A 17938-nucleotide genomic window follows, 5' to 3' on the forward strand; every position below is an offset into this window, starting at 1 on the left:
GGATTTAAAGCTTTACATTTTTGACACTGAAGTATCAAATGTCCCGTACTTTTGCACATGGGACAACTGTTCGATTCTACTTTAATATTGTTACTAAACACGTTTTGAAAAAACTTAATACTCTTTTGTATTAACAAATACGTGACTTGGTGGATCTCTGACGATTTTAATACCGACGAAGAGAGTGACGAAAGGGAGTGCGGTTTGGATCGAGTTCGATTTAACAGTGACATTTATTTTCAATATATAGACGCTTAAACTTAACTTAACGAAGGGGCGAGAGACGGGGCGAATTCGCGAAAGCGATTAAATCTTTATTGTGCTCCCGCTCCCGCCTCACACTATTTAACAAATTTCAAAGCGCAAAGTGCGCGAACGCCCCCTCTGAAGGACCGCCGTCTTCAGCATGCCACAGGCCGCACCGCCAGCCTATGGACCGCTCGCCGATACGTCCCATCCTTCGTCTTCACGTCCGCCACTCGGACCTTGCCGTCAGGGCCGACGTGCACCGCCACGATCCGCCCGGTCATCCACTGCTGCGGCGGAAGGTTGTCCTCGGCGACGACGACGAGAGCTCCCACGTCGACGTTTTGAACCTCCTGGTGCCACTTGTTTTTCACCTGGAGGCTCGAAACGTACTCCCGGGACCAACGCTGCCAAAACCTGTGCCTGAGACACAAGACACTGCGCCATCGTCGTAAGCAGGTTGGGCTGACTTGGTCCGGGAGCGCTGTTGAGGGTGGAGCTAGGAGGGGCCCGCCGATCAGGAGATGACCTGGGCTTAGGGCTTCGCCGTCGTTGGGATCCGTGCTGATCGCTCCGAGGGGCCTGGAGTTGAGCACGGCCTCCACGCTGGTGAGGAGAGTTCCGAGCTCCTCCGCGGTCAGGATGTCTTCGCCGACCGTCCGAAGGAACAGGTGCTTTGCAGACTTCACACCTGCCTCCCAAAGTCCGCCGAAGTGAGGTGCTCTGGGCGGTATGAACGCAAACTCGCATCCTTTTCTTAATGCAAATGTTGCGATACCGCCCCCTGCTCCTCCAGACGGGCCCGGAACTCTCTCATGTGGCGATCGGCTCCGACGAAGTTCGTCGCGTTGTCGCACCACACCTTCTCCGGAATCCCGCGTCGACTCACGAACCTTTGGAATGCCAACAAGAACGCATCAGTGGTGAGGTCAGACACTAACTCTAAGTGGACCGCTTTGGACGCAAAACATACAAACAATGCCACGTATGATTTGTACGGTGGCTTACCACGGATAATATATATATATATATAATCAACACCACAGATATTAAAAGGGCGGAGAGCTTGAAGTCTGTCTGATGGAAAGTTCCCCATGATTTGCGTCAAGAGTTGCGGCTTGCACCGAAAGCAACGAACGCCAGAACGAACTGTTCTGCGGCAAACTTCCTGCGCATTAACCAACCATATCTTTTCTCGCAACAGACTTACAAGAGCTCGAGGGCCAGCATGACAATTTGTAACGTGCAGGTATGACACGTACGTTTTAACAAACTGTGAGCCTTTCGACAACAACAACGGGAATTTGGTTTCGTACGGGATAGGAGCATTCAATAACCGACCCCCAACTCGCAACAATGTCGAGGAACATCAACCTAATTTTTTCTCCTGGAGAAAAGGGCTTAGTTTTTGTATATTCGTTGCTACCGGTTTATTTTTCCGAATTTTACCTATGTCGTCACTAAACTCGTGAGATTGGATCACTTCCACTATTTTCTCGAACGCAAAATTCAGTTCTCTTGGTGTTATACTTTTTTCAAAAGGCTGCGACACTTTTTTACACCTTTGAATAAACCGTAAGACCCACACGAAAACCCTTAGAAGCCTTATGTGCGACGAAAGGATTTTCTATTTTCTGAAGCACATAATTGGGCTCTGGGATTACCACAAGCGCCAATGCTGATTTGTGTAATTCCATCGACACGACATCAGCAGGTACTTCGAAGTGTCGATTTACAGGCCAATCTTTTTCTGCATCGAGCAAAAACGACGGCCCAGCGAACCAAATGGAAGCTGTAAGTTTCTCAATGTTACATCCCGTGACACGATGTCCGCTGGGTTTACTTTCGTGGGGACATGTCTCCCGATTGCTTTTTCCGACCACTCTTGAATCTCCGCAACTCGGTTTGGGACAAAAACTGACAACGACGAAGGATGCGTTTTGATCCAATGCAAAGTGATCTCCGAATCCGTCCAGAGGAACACTTTTGTAATCGGAAAATTAAGCAATGGTCTTACACGATTATGGATATCCGCAAGAAGGTGAGCTGCGCACAACTCAAGGCGAGGCAAAGTTTTCGTCTTGAGGGGAGCTACTTTGGATTTTGCTGTCAATAAAGATATTTTTAAACCTTGAGCGGTACTAGTGCGAACGTAGATGCACGCTCCATATGCTCGCATGGAAGCGTCAGCGAAACCATGTATTTCTGCTGGGACTTTGGCGTCTGTAGGGGCCTGGAGTTGCAGCTGCAACAGCGTTCCCTTAAAGGCTTCCCAAGATGTCTGCAGTTGCATCGGCAGCGACTGGTCCCAGTCTAACTTTCGAAGCCACAATTCCTGCAACAACATTTTTTCCCTCGTTACTAGGGGATACAATAGGCCAAGCGGATCGAAAAGTCGGGCAGTCACCGACAGTATGTTTCGTTTTGTCGCACGAAGATCCAGGAAAGAGTCATCCAACCGAAATTGAGAGTAATCTTTACCCGGCAACCAAACCACGCCAAGGGTTTTAGTTACGTCTGAGTCTGCCGTTAGCGGCATGACAGCGCTTTCAGATGCGGACAACTCTGGGCAGTTAGAAAACCACTTTGCCAATTCAAATCCTGCCTCTTGCAATACCTAAGAAACTTCGTCTCGAAGGATTAGCAGGTCCTCAACGCATCTGGCGCCAGTCAATAAATCCTCTTGAATGGTGGGGTCAACCATCAAGATGTCATTCAACGCGACCTGCGTCGATGTACGGCTCGAGGCGTCGAATACCACTCTCAACTTTGTCGAGGTGCTTTGAGGTCGCAGCACGCATTGGTGCGGAATGAAATAGTGCGAACTGTCTGGAATTTTATTGTTAGTGGAAGACATGTGGCCCATGGCTTCATATTCTTCCATGAATTCCAGATACATCTTTTTAAAAGAAGGATCTTAGGATAATCTCCTTTCAAGCGACAAAAATCTACGTTTCGCAACTTCATATGATGAACCAAGAGTGTTTGGGTCAGATTTGAACGGCAAACGAACCGAAAATCTTCCGGACGACAATCTTTGAGTATTTTTCTCAAAGTGTTGCTCACAAAGTTGCTGCTCAGGAGTATGGACCTTGGCCTTGGCCTATAAGCATGTTTATTTTTTGGGGCTTGAAGAAGAATGGATCTGCCAGCCGCTGGTGTTCACCGTTTGATCCGGATGATAACCAGAAATATTTTTTAATATGTAAAATTCGGACGACAATTGACTGCTACCCACTCGCGACTTGACTATCGTGTGTATTTTCTTGGTTGCTTGAGCATTAGTTCCACCAATGCCCCGCAAGCTCAAACACACGTCCTCTCTCTTAATCTGAAGTCTCTGAGCGAGCTCGTCGGTCACAAAATTTACTTGTGAACCAGAATCGAGCAACGCTCGAGACAAAACTAATTCGCCACTTTTTGTTTGGACGCTCACGATGGCTGTGGCAAGAATAACTCTATCCGATGCAGTCGCATGCAAAACATGCGAAGTGGATGGAGTATTCTGCAAGAGCGTGGGCTGAGGAGCAGGTGGCAACGCGAGATTTGATGGGGAATAAATGTGCAGCAATGTGTGGTGTGAGGACTTACACACCCTGCATCTCTTCGATTTGCATCTTTTTACCGTGTGGCCCTTACGGAGGCAGTTAATGCACAAGGGAGCCTTTTTTGCGAAATCGAATCTCTGCTGAACTGTTAGGGCAGCAAAAGCAGTGCAATTTCCTACTTGATGTTCTGCTGAGTTGCAAAACACACATACTTCGCGGTCGTCCGTGGCCGCAACAAACGAAAAACTCCTGTTTCCACTCTTCTTTGGGTAAGCCTGGCTCTGCTGAACAATTTTTGGCTTACACGCTTCTTCGGCAACCATATGCTGATAGCGCTTGTTCAGGGCCGACTCACAGTCGCTCCACAGAGGAAGCGAGGTATAATCTAATTGTTCTTCCCATTCTATTTTTTTTAATTATATGTAAGTGTATACAAAAAAAAAATTTTGTTTTTAAATTTATTAAATTTAAATAATAATAACCAACGAGAGGAATAAGCTGAACGCAAGCAATGTAGGGGAGTTATTTAAGATGAATTAATAATTCAATATAATATGCCGAGCGCACGTAGTGTAGGGGAGCACACGCCAAGCTCAAACACCAAAAAACGAACAAACGTTTAGGCAGCGGCAACGCTGGCACCGTTCCAGCGATCGAAAACGAAAACGACGAAAGAGAACTCGAAAGAACGGGCTGCGCTGTCTGTGTGTGTGTGTATGTGTGTACGGCTGGCGGTGCTCAACGCAATGCTAACGGAGGATGATGCACTGACCGATAACTAAGGGCAACGAATATATAAACCTGACGCTTAAAAATGCGGGAAATGGCGAAAAGCGAGGGAAATTTGAAGAAAATGCGCGGCAGAAAATTTGACGGGGATTTTATTCTCCAATTATAACTTTTCACAATTCTCAACTTTTGCCTTTTTAATTTTTTGCAAAGCTATAATTGGTGTTCACTACGACGAGAAATGGGTGAATTTTATTTAAAAAAAAAAACCAGGATGCCGACAAATATTTATTTTATTTTGGTCCAAAGCAATTCACTTACATATGTATGTATAATTCAAAATATGTATATGTGTATGGATGTATGTATGTATCAGAATTATACTCGTTAGTACATACAAGTTTTATTTATTTCTTGGTTAGAATGCTCGCTATCTACCGAATTTTTCACACGAATGCAAAAATTTGAAAGATGGGCCAAAACACAATTAAAAAACGCCACAGATTAGCTTTCAACTTTTCGCACTCTATACCTGCTTGGCCAATTTTGGGCTTGAGACTTCCTTTTTTTCATTTTAACAGCAGCAAGAGGGAGGGTTTAGCAGACTAGACTGAGTATTAAAAATTCCTTCGGTAAAGTTCTTCCTTAAGCTTTAACGATTCATTTGAATCGCCAATCATTTCACCAAAGCTCTAGCTATCTTCTAAACAAAGAAACTAAGCAAAAAGTCTATCTATTATCGAATTTAAGGGGGTATATACCTTTTTCATTTTCAAAAAATCGAATTTTTTTGCTTTATCCTAAAGAACAACTTCTTGAGTACATTTCCCCAAATTTTCATAGAGATTTGAGCAGTAGAAAAAAAGTTTCAGCGCTCCTAGTCGCTCGCCTCGTCCCCGCCCAAACCCAAACTTGAAACTTTAAACGCGAATATCTCGAAATGGTGTTTTTTGAAAAATGACTTTGCGGTGATATGCATTGGCAAAAACTACTAAACCGATTTTCTTCAAATTTTTTTTTTAAATGTTCGTGATGGATTTTATTAGTACTTCAATCGTTTTTCATGTACAAATTTTTATTTCGCCGAAATAGATAGTTTTGTAAGAAGTTTAGTGTTCAAAAACGTCATTTTTGGCATAAAACGTTCCCGTTTGCACAAAAAGAAAAAAAATTCTAAAAACGTTCCTTAAATTACAGTGTTTAGAGGAGGCATTAATTTATGCCCCTTTTTTGCGAATGTTTAACGAATTTTAAACTATGCGGTGTGTGAACGGTGTTAAAAGAAAAAGCCGAGAGTATGGTTCGATTTCAAATATGTATGTTTTATTGCTGGAAGCGAGAGCGAACGAACTGCTTCGTACCAGCGATCAAAAGCGAATGCAAAAATGAGAGTGCGCAGGTCCGAGAGATCAGCGAGCGCAGTCGCTTATCTCGGCTTATCTCACCCACGCATGCAGATAGATAAATGAGAAGCTTTTGTTTACATTGTTGTTGTCAGTGATGCTGACCAAAATAGAAAACAATAAATGGTTTTGAAATGATTTTAAATTGATTTCTGCGGCTGCTCCCGACATGCTCCCCCGTTGGAAGAGTCATGCTTCCAAGTGAAGTGGTTTCAAGGGGCAGTACCGCCAGCTTCCTCATTGCCCGCTTGCATAGTCCAGAGTCGGTTCGGATGACTGCACCTCGTTCGACGCCATCCTCTCCGGAGATGGTGCTCTCGATCCTGCCGAGGCGCCACCGCAAAGGCGGTATGTTGTCCTCCATGATGAGGACCATGCTTCCTGCCTGTATGTTGCTCACAGGAAGGCGCCATTTGGTCCGCTCCTGCAGCAGCGAAAGGTAGTCGGCGCTCCATTTGCGCCAGAAGGTTTGCTGCATTTGGCATACACGCTGCCACCGGCTCAAGCGGTCGATGTTCAGATGGGTGACATCAGGCTCATCCATTGCGGTGAATGTAGATCCAATGAGAAAGTGTGCAGGCGTAAGAACACTAATATCATCTGGGTTTTCTGAAATGGGACAGAGCGGCCGTGAGTTTAAAATTGCGGAAATTTCACAAACTAAAGTACGCAGTTCATGAAATGTGAGAATCGATTTTCCAACAACACGGATGAAATGATATTTTGCGGATTCGACCGCAACCTCCCACAGGCCACCAAAGTGCGGGGAACGAGGTGGGATGAAATTCCACCGGATCTCCATCGACGTAAGGGAATTCCATAGTTCAATGTTTTGAGGATCGCTCAGAAACAGCTGCCGAAGCTCAACAAGCTCGTTTTTGGCTCCCACGAAGTTCGTTGCGTTGTCTGACCAAATCGTTTGAGGCTTTCCCCTCAGGCTTATAAAACGCTTCAGGGCTGCTATGAAAAATTGCGTTGAAAGGTCTTCGACAACTTCCAAGTGTGTAGCCTTGCTGACGAAGCAAACGAATATGGCTATGTAGCATTTCGTAGGGGGCCTGTTTCTGACCTCTGACTTCGAATAAAAGGGGCCACAAAAGTCCACTCCAGAGATGACGAATGGCGGATTCGGTTGCACTCGGTCCTCCGGAAGCGGCGCCATGATGTGTTCGACTAGCTTGGGTTTTAATCTGAAACATTGAATGCACTTGTTGATGACAGCAGAAACCGTTTTTCGCCCTCCAATGGGCCATAATCTCTGTCGTAAAGCTGATAACGAGCTCTGTGCTCCTGCATGAAGGAACTTGCGATGAAAATGATCAATGATAGCTGATGTTATGTGATGAGACTTGGGAAGAATTATATGGTGCTTGGCATCGAAATCCAGCTGCGAATTATGAAGGCGTCCACCGACGCGCATTAGACCTCCTGCATCTATAAATGGGTTTAAGGATAGAAGTTTACTCCTCGGCGACAGCTTCATCTTCATGGTTAGTGCCTTGCGATCTTCGGCGAAATGCACTCGCTGAATCCCTTTAATGAGTAGATGAGTACCACCTTTGATTTCCTCGACTGTAAGCTCTCCTTTATGCCGTACTCGATCCTTGCTGACCCTTTGAAGGAACCGATATATATATCCGAAGACTCTCTGCATTCTCCCAAACGAGTTTCCAAACTTGCAACTTTGCGAGATGTCTATTTCCTGCGACAGCACCAATGCGCTGCGTCGACGCTCAGGAAGTTCCTTGACAGGGGGTGCGTCATCGGGCCATGTAGAAGAATCAGTGAGTAAGAACTGCGGTCCTTCACTCCAAAGCTTTGATCCCACCAGCTCAATAGGGGTACATCCACGAGATAAGATATCTGCCGGATTCTGTCGTGACGGTACGTGCCTCCAAGTCATTCCCTTAGTTCTCTCCTGTATCTGCGAAATCCTGTTCGAAACGAAAATGTTAAAGTCCGAAGGAGGTTGACGGATCCAAGCCAAAACTATTGTCGAATCTGACCAACAATGAAAAGAGCAAGATCGAGGTGCAATTTGTGCCACTTGAGAGACAAGTTCGGACAGTAAAAGAGCGGCAGATAACTCCAACTTCGGAATCGTGAGGGTCTTCAAGGGTGCGACTCTTGAATTTGAGCAAAGTAGGTTCGAAGAAACTATGCCTTGGTTCTCTGATCGAACGTAAATGCAAGCTCCGTAAGCTGCCATGCTTGCATCGCAAAATCCATGTATTTCGCACGATGAGTTATGCTGTAGAACAAAGCGTGGAAATTTCAAGCAAGCAACTGCGGCGATCTGCGACATGTGCTCCAACCAAGCGGAATGTAAAGATTACGGCAGAAACTCATCCCAGTCGAGTTTATCCTTCCATAAGACCTGCATGAAAATTTTATGTTTGGTTATGATCGGTGCTATTAATCCAAGGGGATCGTAAAACCTAGCGATAGCCGACAGAATGCTGCGCTTAGTTGCGGGTTTTTCAGTCCATTCGTTTGAGAAGCTGAAAAACAAGCTATCCGATAGCGTGTCCCAAGATAAACCTAACGCTTTTGTAACGTCAGTTCCGTCGTGGAACTTTAAAGTTTTCTCCCGATCCGAGTCATCCACTCCTTCTAGCGCCGCAGGTTCGTTTGGAACACCATTTGCGAATTGGGAAATGTCCTCTTTCCAAGAGCGCCTTGATTTGTTGACGAATTTCAACGACCTCCTCAATGGTGTCTCCTCCTGCGATTAAATCATCGACGTAGAAATTTGTGCGTATGATTTTAGCTGCTACTGGAAACTCCGCTTCTTCATCGTAAGACAGTTGCTGCATTGCACGAATTGCCAAAGTTGCGACTTCAGCTCTAAATTTCTAGCTAATTTGGCCTCGAGTGCTTTAAAACGAAGAAGCGCACGATCGAATGAATCTCCTAGAACATCGAAACTAGTTTTGGCAGGAAGTAGTACCGAATATTGGCCAGATTCAAGCCGAGTGTATTCCTGCTGAAATAGCTGCTCACATAGAGCTTCCTCTTTCGAAATGGTTTTTGTAGAATCTGCGCAATTGTCGATTTCCCAAAATTTCTTTAGTATCTCAGAGATCGACTCCGACTCCGAATGAGTGCTGGGCTCTTGAGATATGGAAACTAAAGATGAGCGAACGGAAGATCCTACAGTCAGACACCCTGAGACGATCCAGCCAAGTCTGGTTTTCTGCAGAGTGGGTAAATTGCTGCCTAATCGAATTTGTCCAATACAAAGCAGCTCGAAGAATATGCTTGCTCCAATAAGCAAGTCGATGCGTTGACTTTTGTGGAAGAGCGGGTCGGCGAGCTCGAGATTTTCCGGTATTTTCCATTCAGACGCGTTAAGATCGAAATGCGGGTGATAATCGGTTATTGACTGGGTGACAGCAGCTGAGAGCGAAGTGCTATACTTTGCGTTACTCGACAGCGCGAAAATATAAACCGATTTATCCGAAGCGAGCGAGGATTCACCGATTCCTGATATGGAGATGACTGACCGATGGACCTTGAGCTGAAGCTGATTGGCGAAACGAGAGGTGACGAAATTGATTTGAGAAGCCGAATCGAGCAGAGCTCTGCATGGCACGAACACGCCAGAGCGATTTTTTACGTAGACTATGGCGGTAGCAAGCAGCACGTATTCGGATCTAGTCGGCGATGAAGCTAAAGGCTGTATTTTGGACAAGGCTAGAGAGATGTGAGATGATCCTTGCGGAAGTATTTCTGGAGCAGGCTGGGGCAGGGTTGCAACGGGATTTGGTTCCAAGTGAAGAAGACTATGATGCCTCTGGCGGCAGTGTCTACAGTTGCCAGACTTGCATTGCTGTAGGCTGTGTCCCTTTCGTAGGCAGTTAAGGCAAAGATGTAGCCTTTTTGACTCTCTATACCGCTGATTGGGTTTCAATCCTAAGAATTGTGGACATTTTGTCAAATAATGTTCCCTAGACTCGCACAGGGTACATGCTGGCATAGTTGATGATGAAGCAATGAGGGTGCTACGACAAAATTTGCTAGCTACTTTTCCAACCTGTTTGCTAGGTGCTTGGTTTACCATAGCGTATTCCAAATTTTCCATCATGCGGCATCTAAGATCCAAAAACGATGAGAATTTATCCCAATTTGGTAGCTCCTTGGAAGGCAACCCTTCTTCCCACCTCTCCTGGGTCTAAATGTCCAGTTTTGAAACGATGAGATGGATTAAAAGGCCGTCATAGATTTCCTTCGTAGAGGCCATAGTAGCCAGGGCGCGCAAATGAGAATTTGCCTTGTCGCTCAACTGCCGCAGGCTACTTGCGGATCCCTTCTCCACCCCTGGTAGCTTGAATAAAGACCGAACATGAGCCTGAAAGTGCAATAATTTATTATCAAATCTCGAGGTTAATAATTCCAAAGCCCTGTCGTAATTATTTTCCGTGGGCTCTAGAGAGCGAATTGCATCCAGCGCTATGCCGTCCAAACATGCACGAAGATGCTGGAATTTTTCCACCTTTGTTAGGTCTTCGTTCTTTCCCACTACCGTGTTGAACATGGCGAAGAAATCCGGCCAATCGATGTATGCTCCGCCAAATCGCGGAAGCTGAAATTCCGGTAGCCTGGTGGGCCGCGAGTTGCACTTGAAGGCGGCAGTGTGGCCACCGAGGATGCCATGCAGCTCAGTTGAATTTGCCAACGACTTTCTCTTTTCACTATTGAGATGGCGGCAGATCCTTCCTTTCGTCTCACAATATGCCGTGGTAAAGGTTAAGCGCGCATCCGACTCCAGCTCCTCGATCACAAGCCGTTCGAGGTTAAGTCGAGAGCTATCGAAATCAGAGTACATGCGCTCGATTAAATCCAACCGCACCTGCAACTCACTTTCGTCGAATTTGGCCAACTGCTCCTCTGTTAGAAATAAATTTAGGGCAGCCAGCTGGCGTAGAGAATTTGCCTTTGCCCGATAAAACTCCTCGCCGTCTGGAGCGTGAGGCGCGAGCTCAGGTTTTTTCGTATGTTTGGTTGACATTTTGAGTTTTTATTTAAAGTCTGTAGGGTATTCGAAAGTCACCGCACGAAATTTGCACTGCACCTGCACTTGGGCCAGCGAAAACCAAAGACCGAATTTGAGGGTAATGACGGAATGAGAGTGCGCAGGTCCGAGAGATCAGCGAGCGCAGTCGCTTATCTCGGCTTATCTCACCCACGCATGCAGATAGATAAATGAGAAGCTTTTGTTTACATTGTTGTTGTCAGTAATGCTGACCAAAATAGAAAACAATAAATGGTTTTGAAATGATTTTAAATTGATTTCTGCGGCTGCTCCCGACATACAGGATACTACTTTAAACTAATGAAATATTTTTAGTTTTGCGGGTTCAGTTGACCCGTTCGATTGTCAACAATCTAAACTTTCAGAAAATATGAATGATTCATTTAATAAAAACAATAGTTACATACATAAAAAAATCTAAACTTTTTTTTTTGACAAAAAGTGGTATATACCCCCTTAGGATTTGAAACTTTAAGAAATTAATTAGGCTGCGGCATGACCGAACAACGGTCCAAAACATAATTGATGATTTGATGAAAAACACTAACAATCAATTCGTTATTAATTCTAAATTATTTAAATAAATAAAAACCCTATCTGAGAATCTTCAAACAGTACTTTCAAACCAAGAATTTCCATTCAGAAGACACCATCTTCGCTTGCTCATTTACGATCTAATGAATTTAATGGATAGAATTACACTACCCAAAATAGATATTTTCAACACTAAAATTCTAAACGCTGAAGAAATCCAAGAAATTTATAAACACGAACACAAACCTGTAGTTATTACTGATATAACTAACTATTACGATATAACAAGAACTAATTATAATATATATAAAATACCCCATTATAACAAACCGTTGTGAAGTGTTTAACGCAAGATCCATCTCACACAACGATGGAAAACTATTAATTGATAATCATGTTGCTAAATGTATCAATAGGTACTATGTAATTTATAATATTAAGACAGAAAGTACTTGTTTTACTACACTGTTAAATGGAGAAAAATCTGTTTGTAATAAAATCAGGGAATATAATAAATAACTTGATGTAATCCAAGAAGGATCCATTTTTGTAAATGGTCATAATACTGTAAACTATACTCATCTAAATGGGTCATTTTTAATTACTTTTAATTGTACTACTATAATAAATAATATACCCTACACTAATCTGGACCATAAGATAATAAAATATATCACTGCAAAACAGAAAAATATTTTTTTATTATCCGAAGACCTTATGTCAAAGGAATCGGAACTTTCATTCGATAACTTTAACATATTAAACCCTTATATTTAAATAAAACAAATTCAAATCCCAATAACGTTATTACTGATCATATTAACTTTAATATATTTAATCATCACGCTATTATTCAAATTTAAAAAATATCTAATATGCAAACCACGGCAAATTCATATTGAAATAACCCCAGAAAATAATATGTCCGTCAACTAAAGATGAAATTATAGTCGAATTGACCAATCATCTAAGTGCAATTTATCCATCACTTCCAATGAATCGGGACGATTCAATATAGAAGGGGGAGAGTTATCCAGCTCGAGAGCAAAGCCGCCTTACCCAAGTTATAAACAAATTCTTTTTAATAAATTCTTAGATGAGAACGCTATCTATATAATATATATATATATAATTCTTAGCTGGGAACCCATTACTCAGCTTTCACACAGAATCTCAATTAGCTCACACACTTCAGTATAAGTTTATTATTAAGATTCAATGGCGCCGCGGTCCTTCTTACATAAACTAAGCTGGGTCCAGCTATCGTAGCCCCAAAACTGCAGAATAATCCGTTTAGCATAATTTCACAATCGAACAGAGAATTTGATCAGCCAATTTTCCGACTCCCTTGAATCCAACTCTGTCTAAATCGATATTAAGGAAAAGTTGTTATTAAGTGTGTTGGCTATGGCTGCGTACCGACGGAGCCCCAATCTTCAGCAAAATATGATGCGGCGCACAGAGTGATTATCCACCTGTGGCGGCGTTGGAAGTTCCTCGGAGTGGCAGTCTGTTTCCCAAGGTCCCAAATAAGAAGTCGAAAGCTGTAGTGACCAGTTATGCTTTTACGATAAAGAACTATTCAACCCACCCTCGCATAGATAAATATAACTTAACGGCGCCAGAGGCCTAGGAAATTTACTCTCTACAAATACCAATATCAATAAGTTGAGATAAGCAGATCAGTCGCGACGGCCAAAAATCATACGATTAAACTGGCTTATCTGCACTTCGTTTCCAATTTTGCATTCATTCTCTGATCTATGCTCTTGGCAAAACGTTCGATCATTCGGCTGTGGCCTAAGTTATATATTTAAAAAACGTGTTAAACTTTACACAATTATATAATCGCGATCTGCGGCCAATAGTTTAGTCAGGCGGCTATTAATATTAACAAGTGGATTTTGTGAGAGTGAGCGCAAGGTAAACAATTACAGATTTGTGGGTTCCCAATCTAACCGATTTTTCTTAGGGATCCGCATAGAAAGGCGTGACGTCAGACGTATACCCGTAGACCCCACTTAGGGAGTCTTATACTACTTTAGGGCGGTTACAGTCTGAACGTCTTAGGCCAGCTAACCCCAATTGCCTCAGCTCCAATTTGCCCAAATTCTTGGTAAAAGCGGCCCAGTGGAGAACATAACCTAGGCCGGAGTGATTACGCAACCACCCCCGCGTGTTGGCAATTGGACACCGGCCGTTAGAAGCCGATGCTATTCGGATCGCGGGAACAACAACACTTATCCAGTGCCACCTAGCGACAACCCGAATCGTGCCGCCGCAAGGTGCCTCGGTCGTGAACAGAGGACAGACTAGCCACCACCAAAGGCTTCCCCATCGGACATCGTCCGGCGATCGATGATCGTCCACTAGGAATAAAATTCGTGTATCAATTCGTTTGCCTTTAAAAGAAACTCTCTAATTGGCATGAGTGCGGTATTTATATAGGTCATTTAATGTAGGTTTTATTATAAATTTTGACCAACAGCTCCTCAACGTCAACGTGAACTTGGGCCCAACTTTGCAGCGCGTCTTATGGAGGTCGTGAGTACACATTAAAACTGACAATGCGTAAATACCTATTTTAAAAACCTGTAAATGCCGCTCTGTCGTAATTCTAAGTCGAGAGAAATTCATTTAGTTTATATTCATTAAAATATTGTTAGTCTTGCTTATAAATTTAGAATCGATTGAAAAGAAATACTATTGAACACGAAATGAAACATTAAACTTATGTGTTAGGAAATTCTTGAATTTTTATAAATGAAATCAATGGATAATTATGTGGATAAATATAATTATAAATGAAGTATAGGATTTGTTTAAAAATGAAGATTGAATAAATAATAACCATGGTCTGTCGAGTACTTATGTCAATCACTTCCTTAATAATGTGGTAGAGATCATTTAATCTTGGCCTAGGGACAATACAAGAATTTAAGTAACATTGTCATGGAAGGGAATAACAACATCTAGATTCCCAGAAGGAATTTATCAGATTCTCAGTTGCTTTTTAGCGTGTCGGAGCGCTTCAATATCATATTAATTGTTTTGATAGCTTAGCCTTAGTCTCAATTGATTGTTCTTTTGATTATTACGCACTAATAATAAGTGGTAGCGTGCAACCGTACCATCTCAAGCAAGGAAGAACCCCGACATCCGGCGAGCTAGACCCGAGCCTAGCAAGAGTGCGTATCCCAAGCTTGAAGGTACAAAGGTCCTCTCTAGTAGCATTCACCATCTGCTGTTAGATGACCGACTATCGAAGTGTAGAGATAAAATTAGCTCTGCAGCACCCCCGTACACTACACATTTGGCGCCCACCCGTGGAGCTCGACAGTTTACACACTTGTTTGAGTACACAAAGCTCTAAGACTGAACCATCCTTTTTGAAACACATAAAACTAATTTCATTAAATTAACATATTGGATTGAGAGCATCGATTTGGAGAAGATAGTCAAGTTTAGGATTATGCGATTTCAGTTCAGATTAGAATTGATCGACCAAACATAGCCATCAGGAAACCATAGGAGCTCACCACCATATGTTTCTAAACTGTGATTTGTTTACATTTTGATTTTCTTGGAATACAATATACTCTTACTTTAACGTCTGTATATCGTCCGATTTCATAGTGAACAAAAAAAAAAACGAGAGACCATAGACCAAATACAACCCACTTATAACTATAAATTCAACTGAGAGATTTCTGATAAAAGTGATCGACATAAAGAAAGACAGACCTAATAATTAAATAAATATATATTTTGATTATAAAAAGAAAAAATAAATTAATATAAAATGGCAACAAAAAATAGTTCGGAAAGGGTACCAGAAGTGCCACAAGAAACTGAAAACTGCTGTTCTATATGCAAAGCAACATTTGCTCCAACAGTTTTGACAGCAACAGCACCTTGCAGACATACATTTCACAAGCAATGTGTTCTTGATCACATAAAGAGCACACAGACGTGTCCTATTTGTAATACAGATTGCAACGAAATGAATCTGTCTTATTCTAATAACACTTTGTACGCTGAACTAAACGCCGCAACAGCTGGACCATCTAGCATTAGCGAATATCAAGATAACAATGACAGCGCAAGTTACCAAGTAAGAAGAAACACCAGATCAACCAGAAACCGAGGTACACCTCCAAGACGAGGAATGTCAACTAGAAATACACAAAGAGGGAATTTAGATAGAATCCTAACAGAACCACCAGCCACGTCCGGTATGACGTTAAGTACTCAAGTAGAGATTACCAACTATATCCAGTCTACCATAAGCTCACAGCAGGCTCAACTAGTTGATCAACTCACCTCTTACCTGGCGAAGACTATTGAAACATCTATTAAAAGTCAATTGGAAAACTTACAATTATCTCAGCCCACTCAAACAAATTTCACAGCTAGTATTAATCCACCGCTTAGGGAGAACCTTAGAAATGACCCAGAACAACACCAGCACCATCAAAACAATTCAGGTGATAATTTCGAAAGAATCGGTTTAAACAGAAGCAATACAAGCTCTTATGTAAGCCCAGAAAAAGTGTCAGGAATTATCCAAAAATGGGGATTAAAGTTTGACGGCAGCAAAACCAGCCTCAGGATGGACGAGTTTTTGTACAGGATAGGCTCATTTACCAAACAGAATCTAGGCAATGATTACGCATTACTGTGTGACCATTTGTATCTTTTGTTTTCGGGAAAAGCCAGTGATTGGTATTGGAAATTCCATCGCAACAATCCAAATTTCAATTGGAATGAGTTTTGTTTTGAATTTAGAAAAAGATTCGAAGATATTGAGACAGACTACGACATTTGGGAGGGAATAAGAAAACGTAGACAAGGCGAAAACGAATCCTTTGAAGATTTTCAGGAAACTATAGAACGTCTGGTAGACAGACTTCAGAATGGAGTTTCCGAGGCACAATTAGTCGAATTATTAGTTCGAAATGCAAAACCTAGCCTACAGCATGAGTTGCTGCATCTCAAAATCGCTAATAGAGCACAGCTTAGATTTGAAATCCGCAGGCATGAGCAGTTCTATAATAATCTCAGAACGTTCAAGCCAAAACCTTTTCGCTCTTACGTAAACGAAATAGCTACGGAAAACGAAGAGACAGCTATAGTAAACGAAGGAGAAGAAGTGAATCAAATTCAACGTAGGCCTATCACTTGTTGGAACTGTGACAAGCAAGGGCACAGGTACGATGATTGCATGGCTAAGAAAACTATCCGTTGTTTCGGTTGTGGAGCTAAAGAACAATACAGAACAACTTGTCCGAATTGTAATCCGGGAAACCAGCCGAAGGATGTTCCCCTGAGCAACAAGGAGATACATCCATAAAATCGAGAGTTGCAAAACCGAATCCAACCATTCAAACCAGTGAATGCCAGGAAACAGAAAATTTAAATCAGCCTGAGATTCATTTTTCCTTTGTTCCTTTACATATAAGAATACAAAATTACATGAATAAGCGAAAAGAAATATTTGAAAAGGTAGATATTATTGAAGCTTGTTTGAAACCCAAACGATCTACTAGAAGATCAAGAGAGTTTTGGAAGAAAGTTCATCACGATCGACGAAAGTTAGTTTCCGCTATAGTGTTAAGCTCGGATCAGAGACTTTATACTGATATTACTATAGAAGGTCAGACTTATAAAGCGTTGCTAGATTCCGGAGCTACAATTAGTTGTGTTGGCGGCATAGCTGCGCAGAACTTACTAAAACACAAAAACATTAAAAAATGTTCTGGCGTAATAAAAGCTGCGAACGGAACTGAAAGCAAGGTAGTTTCAAAACTTATAACTTCTGTAACATATGGAGATAAGGTAGAAGATCTCGAATTATTTATAATCCCCGATCTAAAGCAAGACGTATATCTAGGTATCGATTTTTGGCAAAAGTTCGGTTTGCTTAATAAAATTACAAATAGTAATGCAATAGTTTCGGAGCTAGATATGGGAACGTTAGATGAGAATGAAGAGCCTCCCAATTATCACCAACTAAATGAAGGAGAACGACTTAGACTTGAAGCAGTTATCAAAAACTTTCCGTCTTCTGCGTCTGAAGGTTTAGGCCGTACTAGTTTATCCACACACACCATAGATATTGGGAGTAGCAGTCCTGTTAAGCAGCGGCATTGGCCGGTTTCACCAGCTGTAGAAAAGCTGATGTTCGCCGAAGTAGATAACATGTTAGCCTTAGATGTTATTGAAGAATCAACGAGTGCTTGGAGTAGTAACTGTGTATTAGTGAAGAAGGGGGACAAAAATCGTTTATGTCTCGATTCTAGGGAAGTTAATAAGGTCACAAAGCGTGACGCGTACCCACTTCCGCATATAGATGGCATTTTAAGCCGATTACCGCCAGCAAAATTTATAAGCGGTATCGACATGAAACATGCATACTGGCAGATTCCGCTAGATGAGAGTTC

At 42.5% G+C, this 17938-nt stretch overlaps 1 protein-coding gene across 1 annotated transcript; it reads right to left on the bottom strand.

Moving 5' to 3' along the window:
- Positions 1-10100: 10100 nt before the first annotated feature.
- Positions 10101-10937, bottom strand: LOC123037662. The gene has a single exon (XM_044459319.1). It carries the CDS (start codon positions 10935-10937, stop codon positions 10101-10103), a length of 837 nt encoding a protein of 278 aa, XP_044315254.1.
- Between the last annotated feature and the right edge of the window lie 7001 nt (positions 10938-17938).

This window comes from Drosophila rhopaloa, unplaced genomic scaffold, assembly GCF_018152115.1.
Source record: "Drosophila rhopaloa isolate 14029-0021.01 unplaced genomic scaffold, ASM1815211v1 contig_190, whole genome shotgun sequence".
NCBI classification, from domain to species: Eukaryota; Metazoa; Arthropoda; class Insecta; order Diptera; family Drosophilidae; genus Drosophila; species Drosophila rhopaloa.

Coding starts and splice junctions, on each gene's coding strand:
- LOC123037662 (XM_044459319.1), bottom strand. CDS start 10,937: ATGTCAACCAAACATACGAAAAAACCTGAGCTCGCGCCTCACGCTCCA.